Consider the following 16,614-nt stretch of genomic DNA (forward strand, 5'->3'; position numbering starts at 1 on the left):
ATCGCATGGAGCAGGGTGGGGGGGAGAAGGACGAGTCCTCTTGCGATTGGATAAGAGGTGTGGAAACTACGTTACCCAAAAGGCATCGCGAATGAAAAGGACTCCTTGGCTGCTGGATTGGGGGTGGGGGGGTTCCTTTCTTCGGTGTCTTGGCAACCAAAAATGTGGGGTGGGGGGAATTCCTGCATTCCGACGTGCGCCTCTAAGATCGGGCAATTCTGGCATTTACACATGCATCAAGTTTAGTGATTGCATTTTTTTTTAATTAGAATTTGTCAAACGAAAACGAGAACAAGAAATAAAAGAAAAATACAATGAGAGGGACGATGGGCACGTGAGTGCATTTATGCACGACCCATATTCCGACGTTCATTGGAGATTTAGCCATTCCCGCATTGGGACTCGCCCCGGGGATCCAAGAAGCAAATGCATTCCCGCCTTTCCAATTGCTGCCTTATTTGGATCTGCATCGGTAGATCCAGCAGTTCCATATTCAGACGTTTTAGCATTCTCGTGTTTAGATGCGTGCCCCTGCTTAGCCACTCAGAAGGCGGGACACAGCCATCGCTGCAGCTGGAATACCAAAACCCCAGGACGCCCTTACCTGGATCTGTGTTGCCCAATGTGTGAATGAATTTAATCCAATCCAAGGTTCTGCCTCCTATGATTTAGATGCATGCAAAGCAAAACTGACTTGCAATCGGTTTTTTCCTCCTTTAACAGCTCTAACATTCTGAACTTTATACCGAGATATTTGCCCGGCATCAGTCTTTATTTGTCCATCTCTTTTATTTGCTTCAGAAGATTTTCTTGCTTGCTTTATGCTTATAAAGAACTCAAGGTGATGAACACACCTTCCTCCTCCTGTTTTCCCCATAGCAACAACTTTGTGAGGTGGGTTGAAGAGAGAGAGAGAGAGAGAGTGACTGGTCCAAAGCCATTCATCCAGCTTTCACGACTAAGCAGCACTAGAACTCACAGTCTCCTGTCACCCAGCCGGCTTTCATGCCTAAGGCAGAACTAGAACTCACAGTCTCCTGGCAATTGGGCTAAAGTCACCCAGCCAGCTTTCATGCCTAAGGCAGAACTAGAACTCACCATCTCCTGGCGATTGGGCTAAAGTCACCCAGCCAGCTTTCATGCCTAAGGCAGAACTAGAACTCACCATCTCCTGGCGATTGGGCTAAAGTCACCCAGCCAGCTTTCATGCCTAAGGCAGAACTAGAACTCACCATCTCCTGGCGATTGGGCTAAAGTCACCCAGCCAGCTTTCATGCCTAAGGCAGAACTAGAACTCACCATCTCCTGGCGATTGGGCTAAAGTCACCCAGCCAGCTTTCATGCCTAAGGCAGAACTAGAACTCACCATCTCCTGGCGATTGGGCTAAAGTCACCCAGCCAGCTTTCATGCCTAAGGCAGAACTAGAACTCACCATCTCCTGGCAATTGGGCTAAAGTCACCTAGCCAGCTTTCATGCCTAAGGCAGTACTAGAATTCACCATCTCCTGGCGATTGGCCGAAAGTCACCCAGCCAGCTTTCATGCCTAAGGCAGAACTAGAACTCACCATCTCCTGGCAATTGGTCCAAAGTCACCTAGCTGGCTTTCATGGCTAAGGTGGGACTAGAACTCACAGTCTCCTGGTTTCTAACCTGGTACCTTAACCACTAGACCAAACTGTCTCTCTAAATTAGCCAACAATGAAAAACACTGCTTTCCCACCTCCAATAAGGACTAGCCTCTTCGTTTATTTAGAAAGGAAGAAAAGAGGCCAATTTACTTGTGCATCTAGTTCTTGCTTAGAGGGCTTTATTAGTCAAGGAGTGATTTTTTTTTTTCACACTGGGAGTGTGCTAGTGGAGGACGAATATTTGACCTCGTCTCTCTGGGATGACCCCACATAGTTGTCCCGCCTGGCAGCGTACTCCCCGACATTAGGCAGTCCCGGGACCACGCAGCAGCTCAGCGCACTGCGGTAGATGCTCATGTCATGGGCATCATACCACTCGTCCGTCTTCTCGTCGTAACACTCGACGTTGAAGGTGGTGGTGAAGCCGTTGAAACCGCCCACCACAAAGAGCAGGTCGTCCACCACTTCGATGCCGAAGTTGCTCCGAGGGTTGAACATGGTCGGGATCGTGCGCCAGGTGTTGGCAATCGGGTTGTACGCCTCGGCGCTCCGCAGGCGGTTGGCGCCGTCAAAACCGCCTACCTGCAGACGGCAAGAATCAAACCAAGGAACGATTTAAGAGAAAGGGCGGCTTGGCCCTGTGGCAGATGATGGGTGGATGGAGAAAATCCAAAATTTAGAATTAGAATCAGAATAGACCTGGATGGGACTTTGTCTTCTAGTCCAACCCCCTGCTCAAGCAGGAGAACCTATACCATTTTAGACAAGTGACTGTCTAGTCTCTCCTTAAAAACCTCCAGTGATGGAGTGCCCACGATTTCTGGTGGCAAGCTGTTCCACTGGTCAATTGTCCTCCCTGTTAGGAAGTTTCTCCTTATTTCTAGGGTGCTTCTCTTCTTGATTAGTTTCTACCCATTATTTATTGTCCCGCAGGGCCCCCCTAGAAACAGCAAAGGACCGGCCTGCGGCGCCTCTGCCAGCAAAAACGCAGCTTCACGTGGCCCTCCCAGGCTCCGTTTTCAGCCGTGACGGCCTCCTGCTGCCCTCTACCAGCGAAAATGGCAGAGGGCGGCAGGAGGCCGTCGTGGCTGAAAATGGAGCTTGGGAACCTGTTTCCACTGGCAAAGCGCTCAGGCCACCACGGACGCCCCCGACACGAGTGACGTCAAAGTGGCCACGCCCACCCCGGCCCCCGAGATCAAACACAACCCTGATGCGGCCCTCAATGAAATCGAGTTTGATACCCTGACTAGATGGCTCAGTGGCTAAGACACTGAGCTTGTCGATCAGAAAGGTTGGCAGTTCGAATCCCTAGTATAGGACTCCTGCGTGAGCAGGGGCAGTGGTGGGTTCTGCCCGGTTCCGCCGAGCCGGTAGCGGTGACGATATGATGTCACCGAACCGGTTCTGCCCCCCACCCACCCCGCTCCTCCCCCCATGTTATTCTTACCTTTTATTTGGCCCCACCCCCAATCTATTGCTGCCTCCTGAGTCCCAGCTGATTGGCTAAAAGGAAAAAAATTGTTTAAACTCTTGCCTCGGGGCTTCAAAGGGCCGCCCTACAGCTGATCAGTGTTAAAAGGCAGTGATAGACCAATGCCTCCAAAAACAAATGAGTAGACCGGTGCCTGCAAAAATAAATGGGTAGACCAGTGCCTGCCAAAATACATGAGTAGACCAGTGCCTGCAAAAACAAATGAGTAGACCGGTGCCTGCAAAAACAAATGAGTAGACCGGTGCCTGCAAAAACAAATGAGTAGACCTGTACAGCTCTGCAAGCAGTTAAAAGCCTGGTAGACCAGTACCTCTGCTAAATCCTAAAGAATTGTCACATGACCATCAAACTCCGCCCACAAAATAAGCCACACCCACAAAATAAGCCACACCCACAGAACCAGTAGTAAAAAAATTTAGAACCCACCCCTGAGCAGGGGGTTGGACGAGATGACTTCCAAGAGTCTCTTCCAACTCTGTTACTGTTATCCCTGATCTAGGAGTTGTTTCTCAACTGTTCTAGAGGGCCAGGGATTGGAGAAAGCTGCCATAAACTGAGCGAAGGGACATGGTTCTAGCAAACATGACTGAAGGATGCTGGGGGCTCGCCTGCCATTTCCAGCCCAAGAGGACCCCAGCCTTACCGCGTAGACGTGTTCTCCGTACGCAATCACGCCGATCCCGCTGCGCCTGCTTCGCATGGGAGCAATCAAGCTCCACTGATCCACTTTGGCATCGTAGACCTCTGCCGTGAAGAGACACTCGTTGCCATTGAAACCACCGCAAATGTAAACCTTGTAGTTGCAAAAAAAAAAAGGGGGGGGGAACGAAGAAGCGGAGAGTGAATTAGACGCATGCTAGCATGGAGAATGTTGGAAAGGTATTAATCGTATGCATCGTGACACTGAAAAGGTCGGAAGAGTGAATGTAAAGTGTAGAACCTGGAAAGAACTGGTGTTCTACCCCAGCTACGGACCCCAAAGAACACGGCACACACAAACTCTATACAAAACTTATTTACTCAAAATAACTTAGTCTTTATCATTCAAAGGATGTTAATGAACTGTCTTAACAGCCTGCCGGAATTCTAAGATAAGGTAATCACAGTCTTACTAGAGTTGGCAGAAAGCCCAGAAGCAGTTTTGCAGACATGAAAGAGAGTGAACTAAAGTTGTTCTCTACAGCTTGTTGCAAGCAGTGTTCTTTCTTAAATAGGCTAAGGGAGTGGCCAATTAGCCCCAAGCTTTACTCTCGAGGAGACCTCCTCCTGAGGAATCACTCCTGCCTTTTGGCAGCTCTGCACGCCCGTGCATTGAGAAGAGGCTCCTCCTCTTCGTCCTCTTCACTTAAAGGAGCTTCTGGAGATTCTGAAGGCCCTGACTGAATCCCCGCCTCTGGCACCACATCTTCTCCAGCCTCCTCACTGTCCAACTCGAGAGCCAGCTGCACAGGCTGCTGGCGCAGCACCACACCAGCCTCCTCGTCGTCGGAATAAGCTACAATCCGCGCAGGCCGCTGGCGGGCCACAACAACTGGTGTTTATAATGCAGTGTAGAAAGTTAGCACCCACCCCTCTCCTAGAAGAATGAAATATTTTGAGAAATATTAAAAAGAATATTATATTTTCTTTGATGAATAGTTTTTTATTTTTAGAGGGAGAAAGCAGCCCCCACCTTTCCTTAATAGCCCACAGCAGATGTCAAGAGATAGATAGCTCTATTCCTAGGCAAAGCAAATAAATACTGCAGGCAGAAATCCATTCAAGACAGGAGATTTTTTTGAAATTCCCTGCAGCCAAAGTCTGAACGAAGGCAGAGTGATAGGATTAGCCCTCACTCAAGATCCAAACCAGGACAAAAGCCATTAAGCCATAATAGGAATTGCCCAACACCTTTTCAGAACATCGAGCCTTTTCGTTGTATCATCTCAGCAATCCAAACATCAACCAAATCTGGGAGCTCAGGCAACCTATAGAGCCAGCTATAACTCTTACATAACCCTTACAGCAGCCAATAGAATACATGTTCTTGCACAGGAACAGGAAGCTCAAGTGCAAAGCCCAAGAGAAGGTATAAAATCCCCCCACTCTCAACTCCAGTTACACCAGCGAACTGTGTGCTTGGGGCTCTGTTCATCCTTAAACCCTCTTTCCAATCAGCCTCCATGTTTCCGGCGTCTTTCTCCCAGCTTGGAACTGAACCGTAGCAGCTTATCTCTGTGCTGTCGGCTTGTTCTACAGCATGAACTTGAGCCCGATTAACACTGGGTACTCTCTAACCCTTACTCTATAGGAGCATCTATGCTTGTTTTAGTGCATAACTCAAGTCATGGCTTTCTTCTTTGTCCCGAGTGGAGCAAAGCTCTCATAAGGCAATGGAAAGTCCACGATGCCTGGAATTCAGTACCAAAAAGATACTTCAGACATCCCAGGAGTGTGAACTGAGCCTTGTCTGCAGCTCTTTAAAGCAACTGCATCTTTCCTGGGATAGCATAGCTGCTGTCAACCCTGAAGCTGGCCTGACTGAGGCCATTTTGAGACTTCAGAGCTGACACACCAGGGAGGAGGGATAGGGAGGGAGGGAAATAGAGATAGTTGGGGTGTTGTAGCAGTGGTGAGTTGCCCCCGATTCGGACCAGTTCGCAAGAACCGGTAGTAAAACCGGTGGGAGGCTCCACCCATTGACCCGGACATCATCAGAAGTGATCTGCGCATGTGCAGAAGAATGCACGCGGGGGCAAGCACAATCACAAACCACGATGGTAGCAGATCCATCCAACGATGATAGCTCAATGAATAGCAACTCCACACACTATGGTAGCTTATCATCAACCGAATACGTTACAGTACCTTTCTTAAATATGTTCACAACTAATTACAGCATGACTCAGCATTACAATGAATCAGCAGGAAAACGTCAAAGTCACACAATACATATTCATATTAAAGTCACAGAACACATATATTGCCTGGACAACTTGTTAGGCTCAAACCATATCCTAACACAAGCGAAGCAAGCACGCGCGCGGGGGCACAATGCGAACCGGTAGTAAAGGTAAGTAGAACCCACCCCTGTGTTGTAGCCAAAACAAAATGCTTTCTCGTGGGAACCAAGGACATTCCTGCAGGTGCTCGGAAGGAGGGGCCTGGAGTCACCTAGCAACTGGACAGCATCCTGATTGGACTACCATGTGGCTGGTTGTTTTGAGAAAGTGAAAAACTTTCACTTTTAATCAGGGGAAAACCGCGGGAATATTCAGAGTCGGTTTTCACCAGCCTGTGCCAAAATGACATATCCGATAAACCTATTCTTTGATGAATTTGCCCACCTCAGGGTTTTGTTTGCTGTGGGTATGTTACTTGGAACCCTAACAGCCGCTTTAAGGATCTGCAAGCTGGAGTTCGATCTATTACCCTGACTCAACAAACATCATCAGATGGTTCAGGTAAGCCATTTGTATTTTACTTAGACTTGAGTTTCGTTCAATGCATTACTCGGTGGTGAGAATCACATTCCACCTTGTGTTCAGGCCTTCACCTGAGTTTGATGTAAAAGAGAAATCGAATTAGGTATCGTCAGTTTCTTGAGCATAAAGGTAAAGGTTTTGACAGGTTCTGGAGAACCGGTAACAGAAATTTTGAGTAGTTCAGAGAACCAGCAAATGCCACCTCTGGCTGGTCCCAGAGTGGGGTGAGAATGGGGATTTTGCAATATCCTTCCCCTGGAGTGGGGTGGGGATGGGAGATTTTGCAGTATCCTTCCCCTGCCATGCCCACCAAGCCATGCCCACAGAACTGGTAGTAAAAAAATGTGGATTTCACCCCTGAAAGAAACCAAGGGTGGGGATTGGTCTTGGGCAAAGGGACTCTTACGTTTTTATTTTCAGAGAGGGAAAGATCCAAGGCATGGAGTTGTGCGGTGGCCTAAAGATGGAGCTCTCACCTCACAATCAGGAGGCTATGAGTTTGATCCTAGGTAGAGGCAGATATTTCACGCTCTGGGCACTGTGAGAATATATCTGCTGGAAAAAACTTCACACTGGTGACAAGAAGGGCATCTGGCCAGGAAACACTCGGCTCCATTTAGTTGCCCAGACTCTACCCCACAAGGGATTATGGGGTCATTTAAAGAAGAAGAAGATGATGATGATGATGAAAAATCCAAGGCATGAGCGTGCGAAGGACCTGGCGATTGTATTCACTGCCGGAAAATTCTGCACAATAATTACCTTTCCGTAGAGTGTTGTGGCACTCGCGTCGCTCCTCTGCTCATGCATGGGAGCAATTAATGTCCACTGGTTGGTCTCGGGCTCGTACCTCTCTGCCGTGTTGAGGCGCACGTAGCCGTCAAAGCCACCCATGGCATAGATGAAGTTATCAAGGACAGTGACGCTAACGTAGCAGCGCCTGGAGTGCATCGGGGCCACCTGGTGCCAGGTCTTTTTGATGGGCTCAAACCGCTTGACGCTGTTGAAATAGTCCACGCTGTCAAAGCCGCCAATGATGTAGACGTAGCCCTTCAGATAGGCAGCGCCGTGATACGCCCGGGGACTCTCCTGCTGGCAAGTCACGTTCACCCAACGATCCGCCCGGGCGTCGTATGTCTCAATCGCATTGGTTGGGCTCCCTCCGCTCCAGCCGCCGATGGCGAATAGGATGGCATAAGGGAGCCGGGGTCTCGTCAGCGGATTGGTGAAGTCGGAACTCGAAGGGCCGTTCATGTTCAGGTCGTACATGGCTTTGAGGGCATCGATCACGATGGGCTTGCACTCCTCGCTGTCCTTCACGTAATCATGCATTTTGACGTTGTTCATGAAATACTCCGCGTGCATCAAGGCCAGGCGGACCTTCAAAGACAAGGAAGAGGGTTGAGAGGATGGTGGATGTTTTCAAGAAGACAGTTGGGTTGATGAAAATTCTCCATCATCCAGAGAAAGCTGTCTGAAGGTCAGCCATGGGCAACTGGAACTAACAAAAATAAGTCCTGCTGCCATGGCTCAACTTTCAGACAACTGGATGATTGAGCATCTTTACGATTAAGAGCCCTGATGGCGCAGTGGTTAGGATGCAATATTGTAGGCTGACTCTGCCCACTGCTAGCAGTTTGATCCTGACCGGCTCAAGATTGACTCAGCCTTCCATCCTTCCGAGGTGGGTAAAATGAGGACCCAGATTGTTGGGGGCAAGAGGCTGACTCTGTAAACCGCTTAGAGAGGGCTGGAAAGCATTGTGAAGTGGTATATAAGTCTAAGTGCTATTGGTATCTTTCTCAACCTATTGCAACAGACTTTGGGAAGGAAACCCCTGAGGTTGGCGCAAGAGGATTAGTAAATTCCAACGACTCTCTGCCTTATTAACTTCCTCAGATTAATGAAGCGGCTTTCATGAGCAGGGAAATGTCTCAAGCTAAATAAAATAAGTCCAGTTGCCTTACTCACCTTCAGTCAAGAAGCAGGGCATCTGCAGGGAGACTCAAATATGTCAAGAAGGTACCCACAATTCTATGATCTTATTATTCATAAGAGCTGAATGCAACAAAATTTCATTTGAATGTATGCTGATTAGTGTACATTTAAAGTGGCAATAAAGATTTCTACTCTACTCTACTCTACTCTACTCTACTCTACTCTACTCTACTCTACTCTACTCTACTCTACTCTACTCCACTCCACTCCACTCCACTCCACTCCACTCCACTCCACTCCACTCCACTCCACTCCACTCTTCATTCCAATATCTATTCTATTCTATTCTATTCTATTCTATTCTATTCTATTCTATTCTATTCTATTCTATTCTATTCTATTTTCTATTTATTGAACTATGAACTATAATATCAACTATTGAACTCTGGTGCTGGAGAAGACTCCTGCGAGGCCCTTGGACTGCAAGGTGATCCAAGCGGTCAGTCCTAGAGGAGATCAACCCTGACTGCTCTTTAGAAGGCCAGATCCTGAAGATGAAACTCAAACACTTTGGCCACCTAATGAGAAGGAAGGACTCCCTGGAGAAGAGCCTAATGCTGGGAACGATGGAGGGCAAAAGAAGAAGGGGACGGCAGAGAACAAGGTGGCTGGATGGAGTCACTGAAGCAGTTGGCGTGAGCTTAAATGGACTCCAGAGGATAGTAGAGGACAGGAAGGCCTGGAGGAATGTTGTCCATGGAGTCATGATGGGTCGGACACAACTTTGCAACTAACAACAACAACAAGTTCTGTTCTGTTCTGTTCTATTCTTATTATTCCCTCTCTGTTTACCTCTCACTGCCCACCAATCAACTTCCTGCAAGATATTTCCATAATGGTCAGTCTGTGCCTAAGTCGGTATGCAGCTCCCTATTTCTGCCCAGCTGGATGACTTTGAAGCAGTGCCTCGATGCGGCTTCTACTTTTGCTTTCCCCCCAAGCATCCCGCTCCTTTCATTCCCTCTCCCCACAGACAATTGCCACATAATAGCAACACATCAGATAGCAGCTGACAAAGACTCACTTTCGGTAGCAGGACCGCCATGTGCTGTTTCCGGTTGGGGGGTTCGTGGGCGATCCACTTGAGAATGGCTTCAAAGACAGCGTCTTCCTGCTTCACGTTGAGTTCGTCCTTTTCAATGATGTCCTTAAACTCATTGACCGAGAGCTCCAGGAATTCAGTAGACGCTTTTACCATTTCCTCAAAGTTGTGCAGGATGAACATGTAGGCGGCCTGACGTAGCTCCGGGCAGTAGTAATACTCGGTGAATTTGCAGATGCCGATGCAATTCTCCAAACAGAGCTGAGACTTCATAAAGTCGGAGCAGGCCCGGACGATACCCATCACGTTAAACTGATCGGCGGCCACCAGGAGCCTCTCTACATTGTCCACCGTAATGGGCACTGTCCTTGTGTAGGCATATTCAATAATGAGCTTCATCATATCTGGGGTAATACCAGGAATATTATATATCTTTTTTTCGGAGTTGTTCCAACTACTGGTAAACAGAGCTCTGAAAAAGAAGCATAACAGTCACGGTGCTGGGCCTCCAAGGGACAGCGTTGGCTTAATACTGGAGTCTCCAAAGTTGGTAACTTTTAAGACTCGTGGACTTCAACTCCCAGAATTCCTGGCTGGGGAATTCTGGGAGTTGAAGTCCAGAAGTCTTAAAGTTGCTAGGTTTGGAGGTACACCTGGCTTAATGAAATAGCTCCAGCTTGCTCACTTGGAGTGACTGGGTCTACTCCATGGGAAGACGTTGTAAAGCCATAATTCATGCTAAATGTTACCAACTAAGTATTAACTGACATGGTGATCATTTTTGTATATCTCGTTTTTTCTACGTGTTACACTTTTATTCTTTATAGTGTAACTGCTATTCTAATAGCAAATCCTTCCTAAAAGTTATTGCATTACATTCTTGATTAAATTATCTTTCCATTGATATATAATTTTTTGATACTATTCCCGAAAAAAAAAGGTGGTGTTATTAGCTAGTTTTAGAAAATACACGTTTCCCAAAAGGTTTCCACAATTTTGGCCACTACCGTAGATGTAGAAATCATTCATTCATACATACCGTACATACATACATACATACCTACATACATACTACATATGTTCCTTAATAAATCAACAAAGAAGTAGAATGTTTGTGATGCATCAGTTTAACTGGGTTTTTAATCTTGTTTTAGGACTTACCTGGAAAGCAGGTCACATTTTAGATTGGATTTATAAGGAAGTGTTGGACATTCAAAAGGGTTTGCAAACTTTTAAGTACCATAGATGATTTCTCAGTTGGAAGTAGATGGACTCCTTCTGCTGTAATGCCTTAATCACTGTACCCCATTTAAGTTATTTTTGGGTTGCCAGCATATTCTCTTCTAGAAGAGAGGGTCAACCTATTCAAAGCACCTGAAGGCAGGACAAGAAGCAATGGGTGGAAACTAATCAAGGAGAGAAGCAACCTAGAACTAAGGAGAAATTTCCTGACAGTTAGAAAAATTCATCAGTGGAACGACTTGCCTCCAGAAGTTGTGGGTACTGCAACACTGAAGGTTTTTGAGAAGAGATTAGACAACCATTTTGTCTGAAATGGTATAGGATCTCCTGCTTGAGCAGGGGTTGGATTAGAAGACCTCCAAGGTCCCTTCCAACTCTTTTATTCTGTAGAGGGTGGAAGCAAACAAATTTCTGACTAGATCTCACAATATCCTAAAATCATTTCAAAGGGATCCATTTTTCCCCCTAAAAAAAAAACAAGACACTTAAGCAAATTTCCAATTCCATCTGCCTTTTGTATAGCAGCTTTCCCAAATTTGATGTTCTCCAAATGTTTTCTAATTGTAATGCAGGATCGTATCTGGAAGTTGCCAGATGTGGAGAAAACTGCTCTAAATTCTCACTCTTGCTGTGATACTATCTTTTGCATTATGGGTTGTTGGTTTTTTTTTTTTGTTTTGTTTTTTTTGCACAGTAGTATTGAACACCTCCTGGGCCACAAGCTGTACAAATGTTGAAGGGTTAAAAACTCCCTTCTTTTATTTTAGAATGTCATTTAATCTGAGAAGGCAAATAATATCCTTTTTTTAAAAAAAAAATGCTTTGCTATCTGTGGTTTTTATTTAAAAAGAGGAGTTATTTCAAAGGAAGCTAAAGACTTTTCCTCGGAAAGATGCTTACGGAGATTCTAAATCATCCAGGTCACAGTTGTCCCAAAAAGTGCTTTTTCCAATTGGACGTAAGTTTTGTTTTTCCTTTGAATGTGTTTGGCTTCTCTTCCAAGAAGCTTAGAACTCAAGAAGCTTTTTGGATAAGAAGCGAAACAAAATCAAAGGGGGGAACAAAAACCAAACAAAACAAAACAACCAAGAAAGTCCAGTTGTTTTTTTTGGAAAACACACCTCCACAAAGACCCTTACGATTAGAATTTCTCATTACTACAACCGGGGGGGCAAAAGGTGTATTTATTTATGGTTAAATTTATATGCTGCTTGTCTGGCCAGAGGCCACTCAAGATGGCTACAATAATCCTTAATGCTGTCCAGATGAGAGAATCCACCATCCAACTAGATTGGGAGAGCTTGCCTGGTTGCTTACATCCCTTTCAAGAGACGGGGAGCACTGACCGAAAATAAGAGCTGCAGCTACAGAGAATGTTCTTATGAGCATTGAATTCACACCCATTGACTTTGATGATGACGTCACACAGCTTCCCTTCCAGCCGAAGTTCGTTGAAGACCGTACAGGCCATCGCACTCATCTTCCGCTCCATGTGGCGATAGGAGTACCCTGCCGAAGCAGAGGCATCATCCATTCTTTCAAAGTGGGGGAGGCAGCGGGAAGAGCTGCCAGGCCTTCCACTTAACCCTCCTCTTGGAAAAAAGGGTGTGATTGGTCCAGGGGTTCCAGAACCCCCTCCCATAATGAGACCCTTGACATGACCAGGTTCTAGAACTCCAGCTGCCCTCCGAAGCTAGCGGGCTCATTGCCTTCACCAGAGGGAGATGGTGGCGTTGGGCATCTTGAGGGCTCCTCGATGTCTATGGAGATTCTCCATCATCCAGGTCACGCCTGGAGGGGATTGGAGGCTAAAACCTCTAAGGAACGGTTGCTGGAACTGGGTATGTCTAAATCGAATGAAAGGGATTAACGTGGCGGCTCAGTGGCTAAGATGCTGAACTTGTCGATCAAAAAGATCGGCAGTTCAGTGGTTCGAATCCCTAGTGCCGTGTAACGGGGTGAGCTCCTGTGACTTGTCCCAACTTCTGCCAACCTAGCAGTTCAAAAGCAGGTAAAAAATGCAAGTAGAAAAATAGGGACCACCTTTGGTGGGAAGGGAACAGTGTTCCATGTGCCTTTGGCATTGAGTCATGCTGGCCACATGACCACAGAGACGTCTTCGGACAGCGCTGGCTCTTTGGCTTTGAAATGGAGATGAGCACCGCCCCCTAGAGTCAGGAACGACTAGCACATGTGTGTGAGAGGAACCTTTACCTTTAGTTGAATGAAAAGAAGGACTAGGGGTGACAGGGGCTGCCGCAAAGAAGAAGGAGTCAAGCTATTCTCCAAAGCACCTGAGGGCAGGACAAGAAGCAATGGGTGGAAGCTAATGAAGGAGAGAAGCAACCTAGAACTAAGGAGAAATTTCCTGACAGTGAGGACAATTAATCAGTGGAACAACTTGCCTTCAGAAGTTGTGGATGCTCATCACTGGAGGTTTTTAAGAAGAGATTGGTCAACCATTTGTCTGAAATGGTATAGGGTTTTCTGCTTGAGCAGGGCGTTGGACTAGAAGACCTCCAAGGTCCCTTCCAATCCTATTATTTTGTTCTGTTATTCTGTTAGATTAAGTATCCTGTATAGTTGCCATGCTGGGGGAAGTTTATTTACATCTTAACCCCAAGAAATTCTGGTTGATGGCCACAAGATCAGGTGTCTGGAGGCTAAAACATACGATGAATAGGAAAGAGGACTAAGTATGTTTAGCCTAATGAAGGGAAGGCTCAGGGGAGACATGATAGCTGTCTTGCAGTACTTGAGGGTCTGCCTCAAAGAAGAGGGGGTCGATTTATTCTCCATACCGTTTAAAAGCAGGACAAGAAGCAATGGGTGGAAACTAATCAAGGAGAGAAGCAACCTAGAACTAAGGAGAAATTTCCTGACAGAACAATTAATCAGTGCAACAACTTGCCTCCAGAAGTTGTGAGTGCTCCAATACTGGAAGTTTTTAAGGAGATGTTGGATAACCATTTGTTGGAAATGATATAGGGCAGTGATGGCTAACCTTTTTGCTGTCGTGTGCCAAAAGTGGGGGGAGCATGGGGGGGGGTTGCACATGCACATGCCCACACCCATAATTCAATGCATCTCAACCCCCCGCGCATGCGCGCGCGATTCCCCCCCACTCCCAACGGGTAGGCCTGTTTTTTTACCCTCCCCAGGCTCCAGAGGCTTTCTTGGAGCCTGGGGAGGGTGAAAACGGCCTCCCACTCCCCCCCGGAGACTCTCCGGAGACCAGAAACGGCTTGTTTCCCGACTTCCAGTGGGACCAGAAGGCCAGTTTTTTGCCCTCCCCAGGCTTCAGAGCCTTTCTAGGAGCTTGCGGAGGGCAAAAACAGTCTTCCCCACCCCATCTGGAGGCCCTCTGGAGGCCGGAAACAGCCCGTTTCCCGATTTCCAGTGGGCCCGGAAGGCCCGAAAATCAGCTGGCGGAGCTGATTTAGGGCAACGCTTGCATGCCCACAGATATGACTCTGCGTGCCACCTGTGGCACACGTGCCATAGGTTCACCATCATGGGTATGGGGTTTCCTGCCTGAGCAGGGGGTTGGACCAGAAGACCTCCAAGGTCCCTTCCAACTCTGTTATGGTTGTCCCAAAGGTGCTTAACTTTGGGGTTTTTTTCCTTGAAAACATTTCACTTCTCTTCCAAGAAGCTTCCTCAGTTCTAGAGGGTTCCTCCTTCCTACGCCATTCAAAATGAATCATGCTTGGACATGGTCCACCTCTCCCTGGAGGAGGGACAGCTTGAGGGCACAGTGCACTTTTCCCAGTGCTGAAATGTTTTAAAAGGACTGGTGCTGGAAAACCAGTAGGGTTCAGTCTTGACACCCAGATTGTATGTTTTACAGATAGAAGAGAATGTTTGAACTTCAGAGTTGAACTGTGGGGTCCTTGATGCTCTCTGAGCATGGCAGTTTTCTTGCAGACATTTCATTACCCAACTAGGCAACATCATCGGCGCCAGATGGGAGTGGGGTGTGTGGAATGGAGGAGGACGGCGACTGTGGGGTCCTCGGTGTTTTTCTGAGCTTGGTGGTTTGCTTGCAGACATTTCATTACCTAATTAAGTAATATCATCAGCGCTAGAAGGGAGTGGAGTGGGATTTGCTCTTTTTAATATATACTAATTATATACGGATGGTTCCTTGATCAGGCTGTTGTTTATTGTTGGGATTGTTTGCAGTGGTGGGTTTCTACCTGTTCGGACAAACTGGTAGCGACTGCGGTGGGAGGCTCCGCCCACCCACCTGGACATCATTACAGAATGCAGAATGACATTGCAGAATGACGCAGAGTGAAGCAAGCACATGTGCACACTCACAATTCCGAATCAGTAGCGAAGGTAAGTGAAACCCACTAATTATTGTTTGTCTATGTTGGTAAGTTCCGTGATTGGGGTATGAAGTGTATCACTTGTTTACAATCAAGTAAACAACAAGGAATTACCAACACAAACAACCTAACAGTAAACAGCAGTCTAACCAACATTTTTTTTGGGGGGGGGCTTGTATTTTAAGGATTTTGAATAATAATAATAATCAGACACAGGATTTTCCAGTTCTTAATTGTTCCGTCGGGAAATTTCTCCTTAATTCTAGGTGGCTTCTCTCCTTGATTAATTTCCATCCATTGCTTCTTGTCCTGCCTTCAGGTGCTTTGATAGGAGTAGCTTTTCCTACATCTTTTTAACGGTTTTTTTTCCCTCCCTTCTCAACACATGCACACACTTCACTGCCCTCGTGGTTATATTAAGTTTGGTAATTGAAAGGATGCATGTAGCGCCCAATGATGTTGAAACTGGGCACCGCACAGAAATATCCACACACTTTTAATGCCCAGCTGTCTCTTACATTTCATCTACTGATGATTTCTACTGTCAGGAAGGTACCAGGTTTTATGACCCCAAAAGCAGAAAATTTTTTTTTAAAAAGACGAGACGCGGGCATGAAACCGAAGGAGGAAACTAGGCGAAAGCAATTAAAAGAAAGGTTCCTGGTTTTAAAAGGCTGGAAAGCAGATGGGAGAGCAAAATCCGTTTTCCGCCTGATTTACCGAGCGGCGAGGTTTTTGATAGAGCAATCCAAGCGTTTCAAAGATTAAAAGAGCAGTTTGAAAAGGAGCAATTCTTATCGATGCCCTTTTGTGGCTTGGTAAATCCATTCGGGCAGAAGCGTTGGAGAAAAGGGGAGATCCAGCAGACCAAGCCATGACATTCTTTATTGGACTTTAATACCCTTAACGCAGCGTTTCACAACTGTCGCAGCTTTTAAGATCTGTGGATTTCAACTTCCCTCAAGATACGAAGCTGGCAGGAATAGCCGACACCCCAGATGATAGGTTCAAGGTCAGTGGTGGCAGTCAAATTTTTTTACTACTGGTCCTGTGGGCGTGGCTTGGTGGGCATGGTGTGGCTTGGTGGGCGTGGTAGGGGAAGGATACTGCAAAATCCTCATTCCCACCCAGCTCCAGGGGAAGGATACTGCAAAATCCCCATTCCCTCCCCACTCCAGGGGAAGGATACTGCAAAATCCCCATTCCCTCCCCACTCCAGGGGAAGGATACTGCAAAATCCCCATTCCCATCCAGCTCCAGGGAAGGATACTGCAAAATCTCCATTCCCACCCAGCTCCAGGGGAAGGATACTGCAAAATCCTCATTCACACCCCACTCCGGGAGAAGGATATTGCAAAATCTCCATTCTCACCCGCTCCAAGGGAAGGATACTGCAAAATCTCCATTCC

General features: G+C 46.9%; 1 protein-coding gene across 1 annotated transcript; it reads right to left on the reverse strand.

Annotated features, from left to right (window-relative positions):
* Window positions 1-1,830: 1,830 nt before the first annotated feature.
* On the reverse strand, window positions 1,831-10,046 carry KLHL10 (kelch like family member 10). Its single transcript, XM_070955135.1, has 4 exons — window positions 9,612-10,046; window positions 7,352-7,969; window positions 3,769-3,918; window positions 1,831-2,212 (listed from the first exon to the last, which is right to left on the reverse strand). The coding sequence occupies exons 1-4, from the start codon at window positions 10,029-10,031 to the stop codon at window positions 1,838-1,840; spliced, it is 1,563 nt and encodes a 520-aa protein (XP_070811236.1). The 5' UTR covers window positions 10,032-10,046; the 3' UTR covers window positions 1,831-1,837.
* Window positions 10,047-16,614: the final 6,568 nt, after the last annotated feature.

The sequence above is a fragment of the Pituophis catenifer genome, unplaced genomic scaffold (genome assembly GCF_029215685.1).
Source record: "Pituophis catenifer annectens isolate HBS135680 unplaced genomic scaffold, rPitCat1.0.hap2 SCAF_16, whole genome shotgun sequence".
In the NCBI taxonomy this organism is placed as follows: Eukaryota; Metazoa; Chordata; class Lepidosauria; order Squamata; family Colubridae; genus Pituophis; species Pituophis catenifer.

Bases quoted from the DNA above. Each gene is read 5' to 3' on its own strand.
- KLHL10 (XM_070955135.1), bottom strand. From the start codon at position 10,031: ATGATGAAGCTCATTATTGAATATGCCTACACAAGGACAGTGCCCATT. The intron at 3,919-7,351 runs GTAATTATTGTG...TGCAACTACAAG, and splicing joins CCACAACACTCTACGGAAAG to GTTTACATTTGCGGTGGTTT. The intron at 2,213-3,768 runs GTAAGGCTGGGG...TGCCGTCTGCAG, and splicing joins ACGGAGAACACGTCTACGCG to GTAGGCGGTTTTGACGGCGC.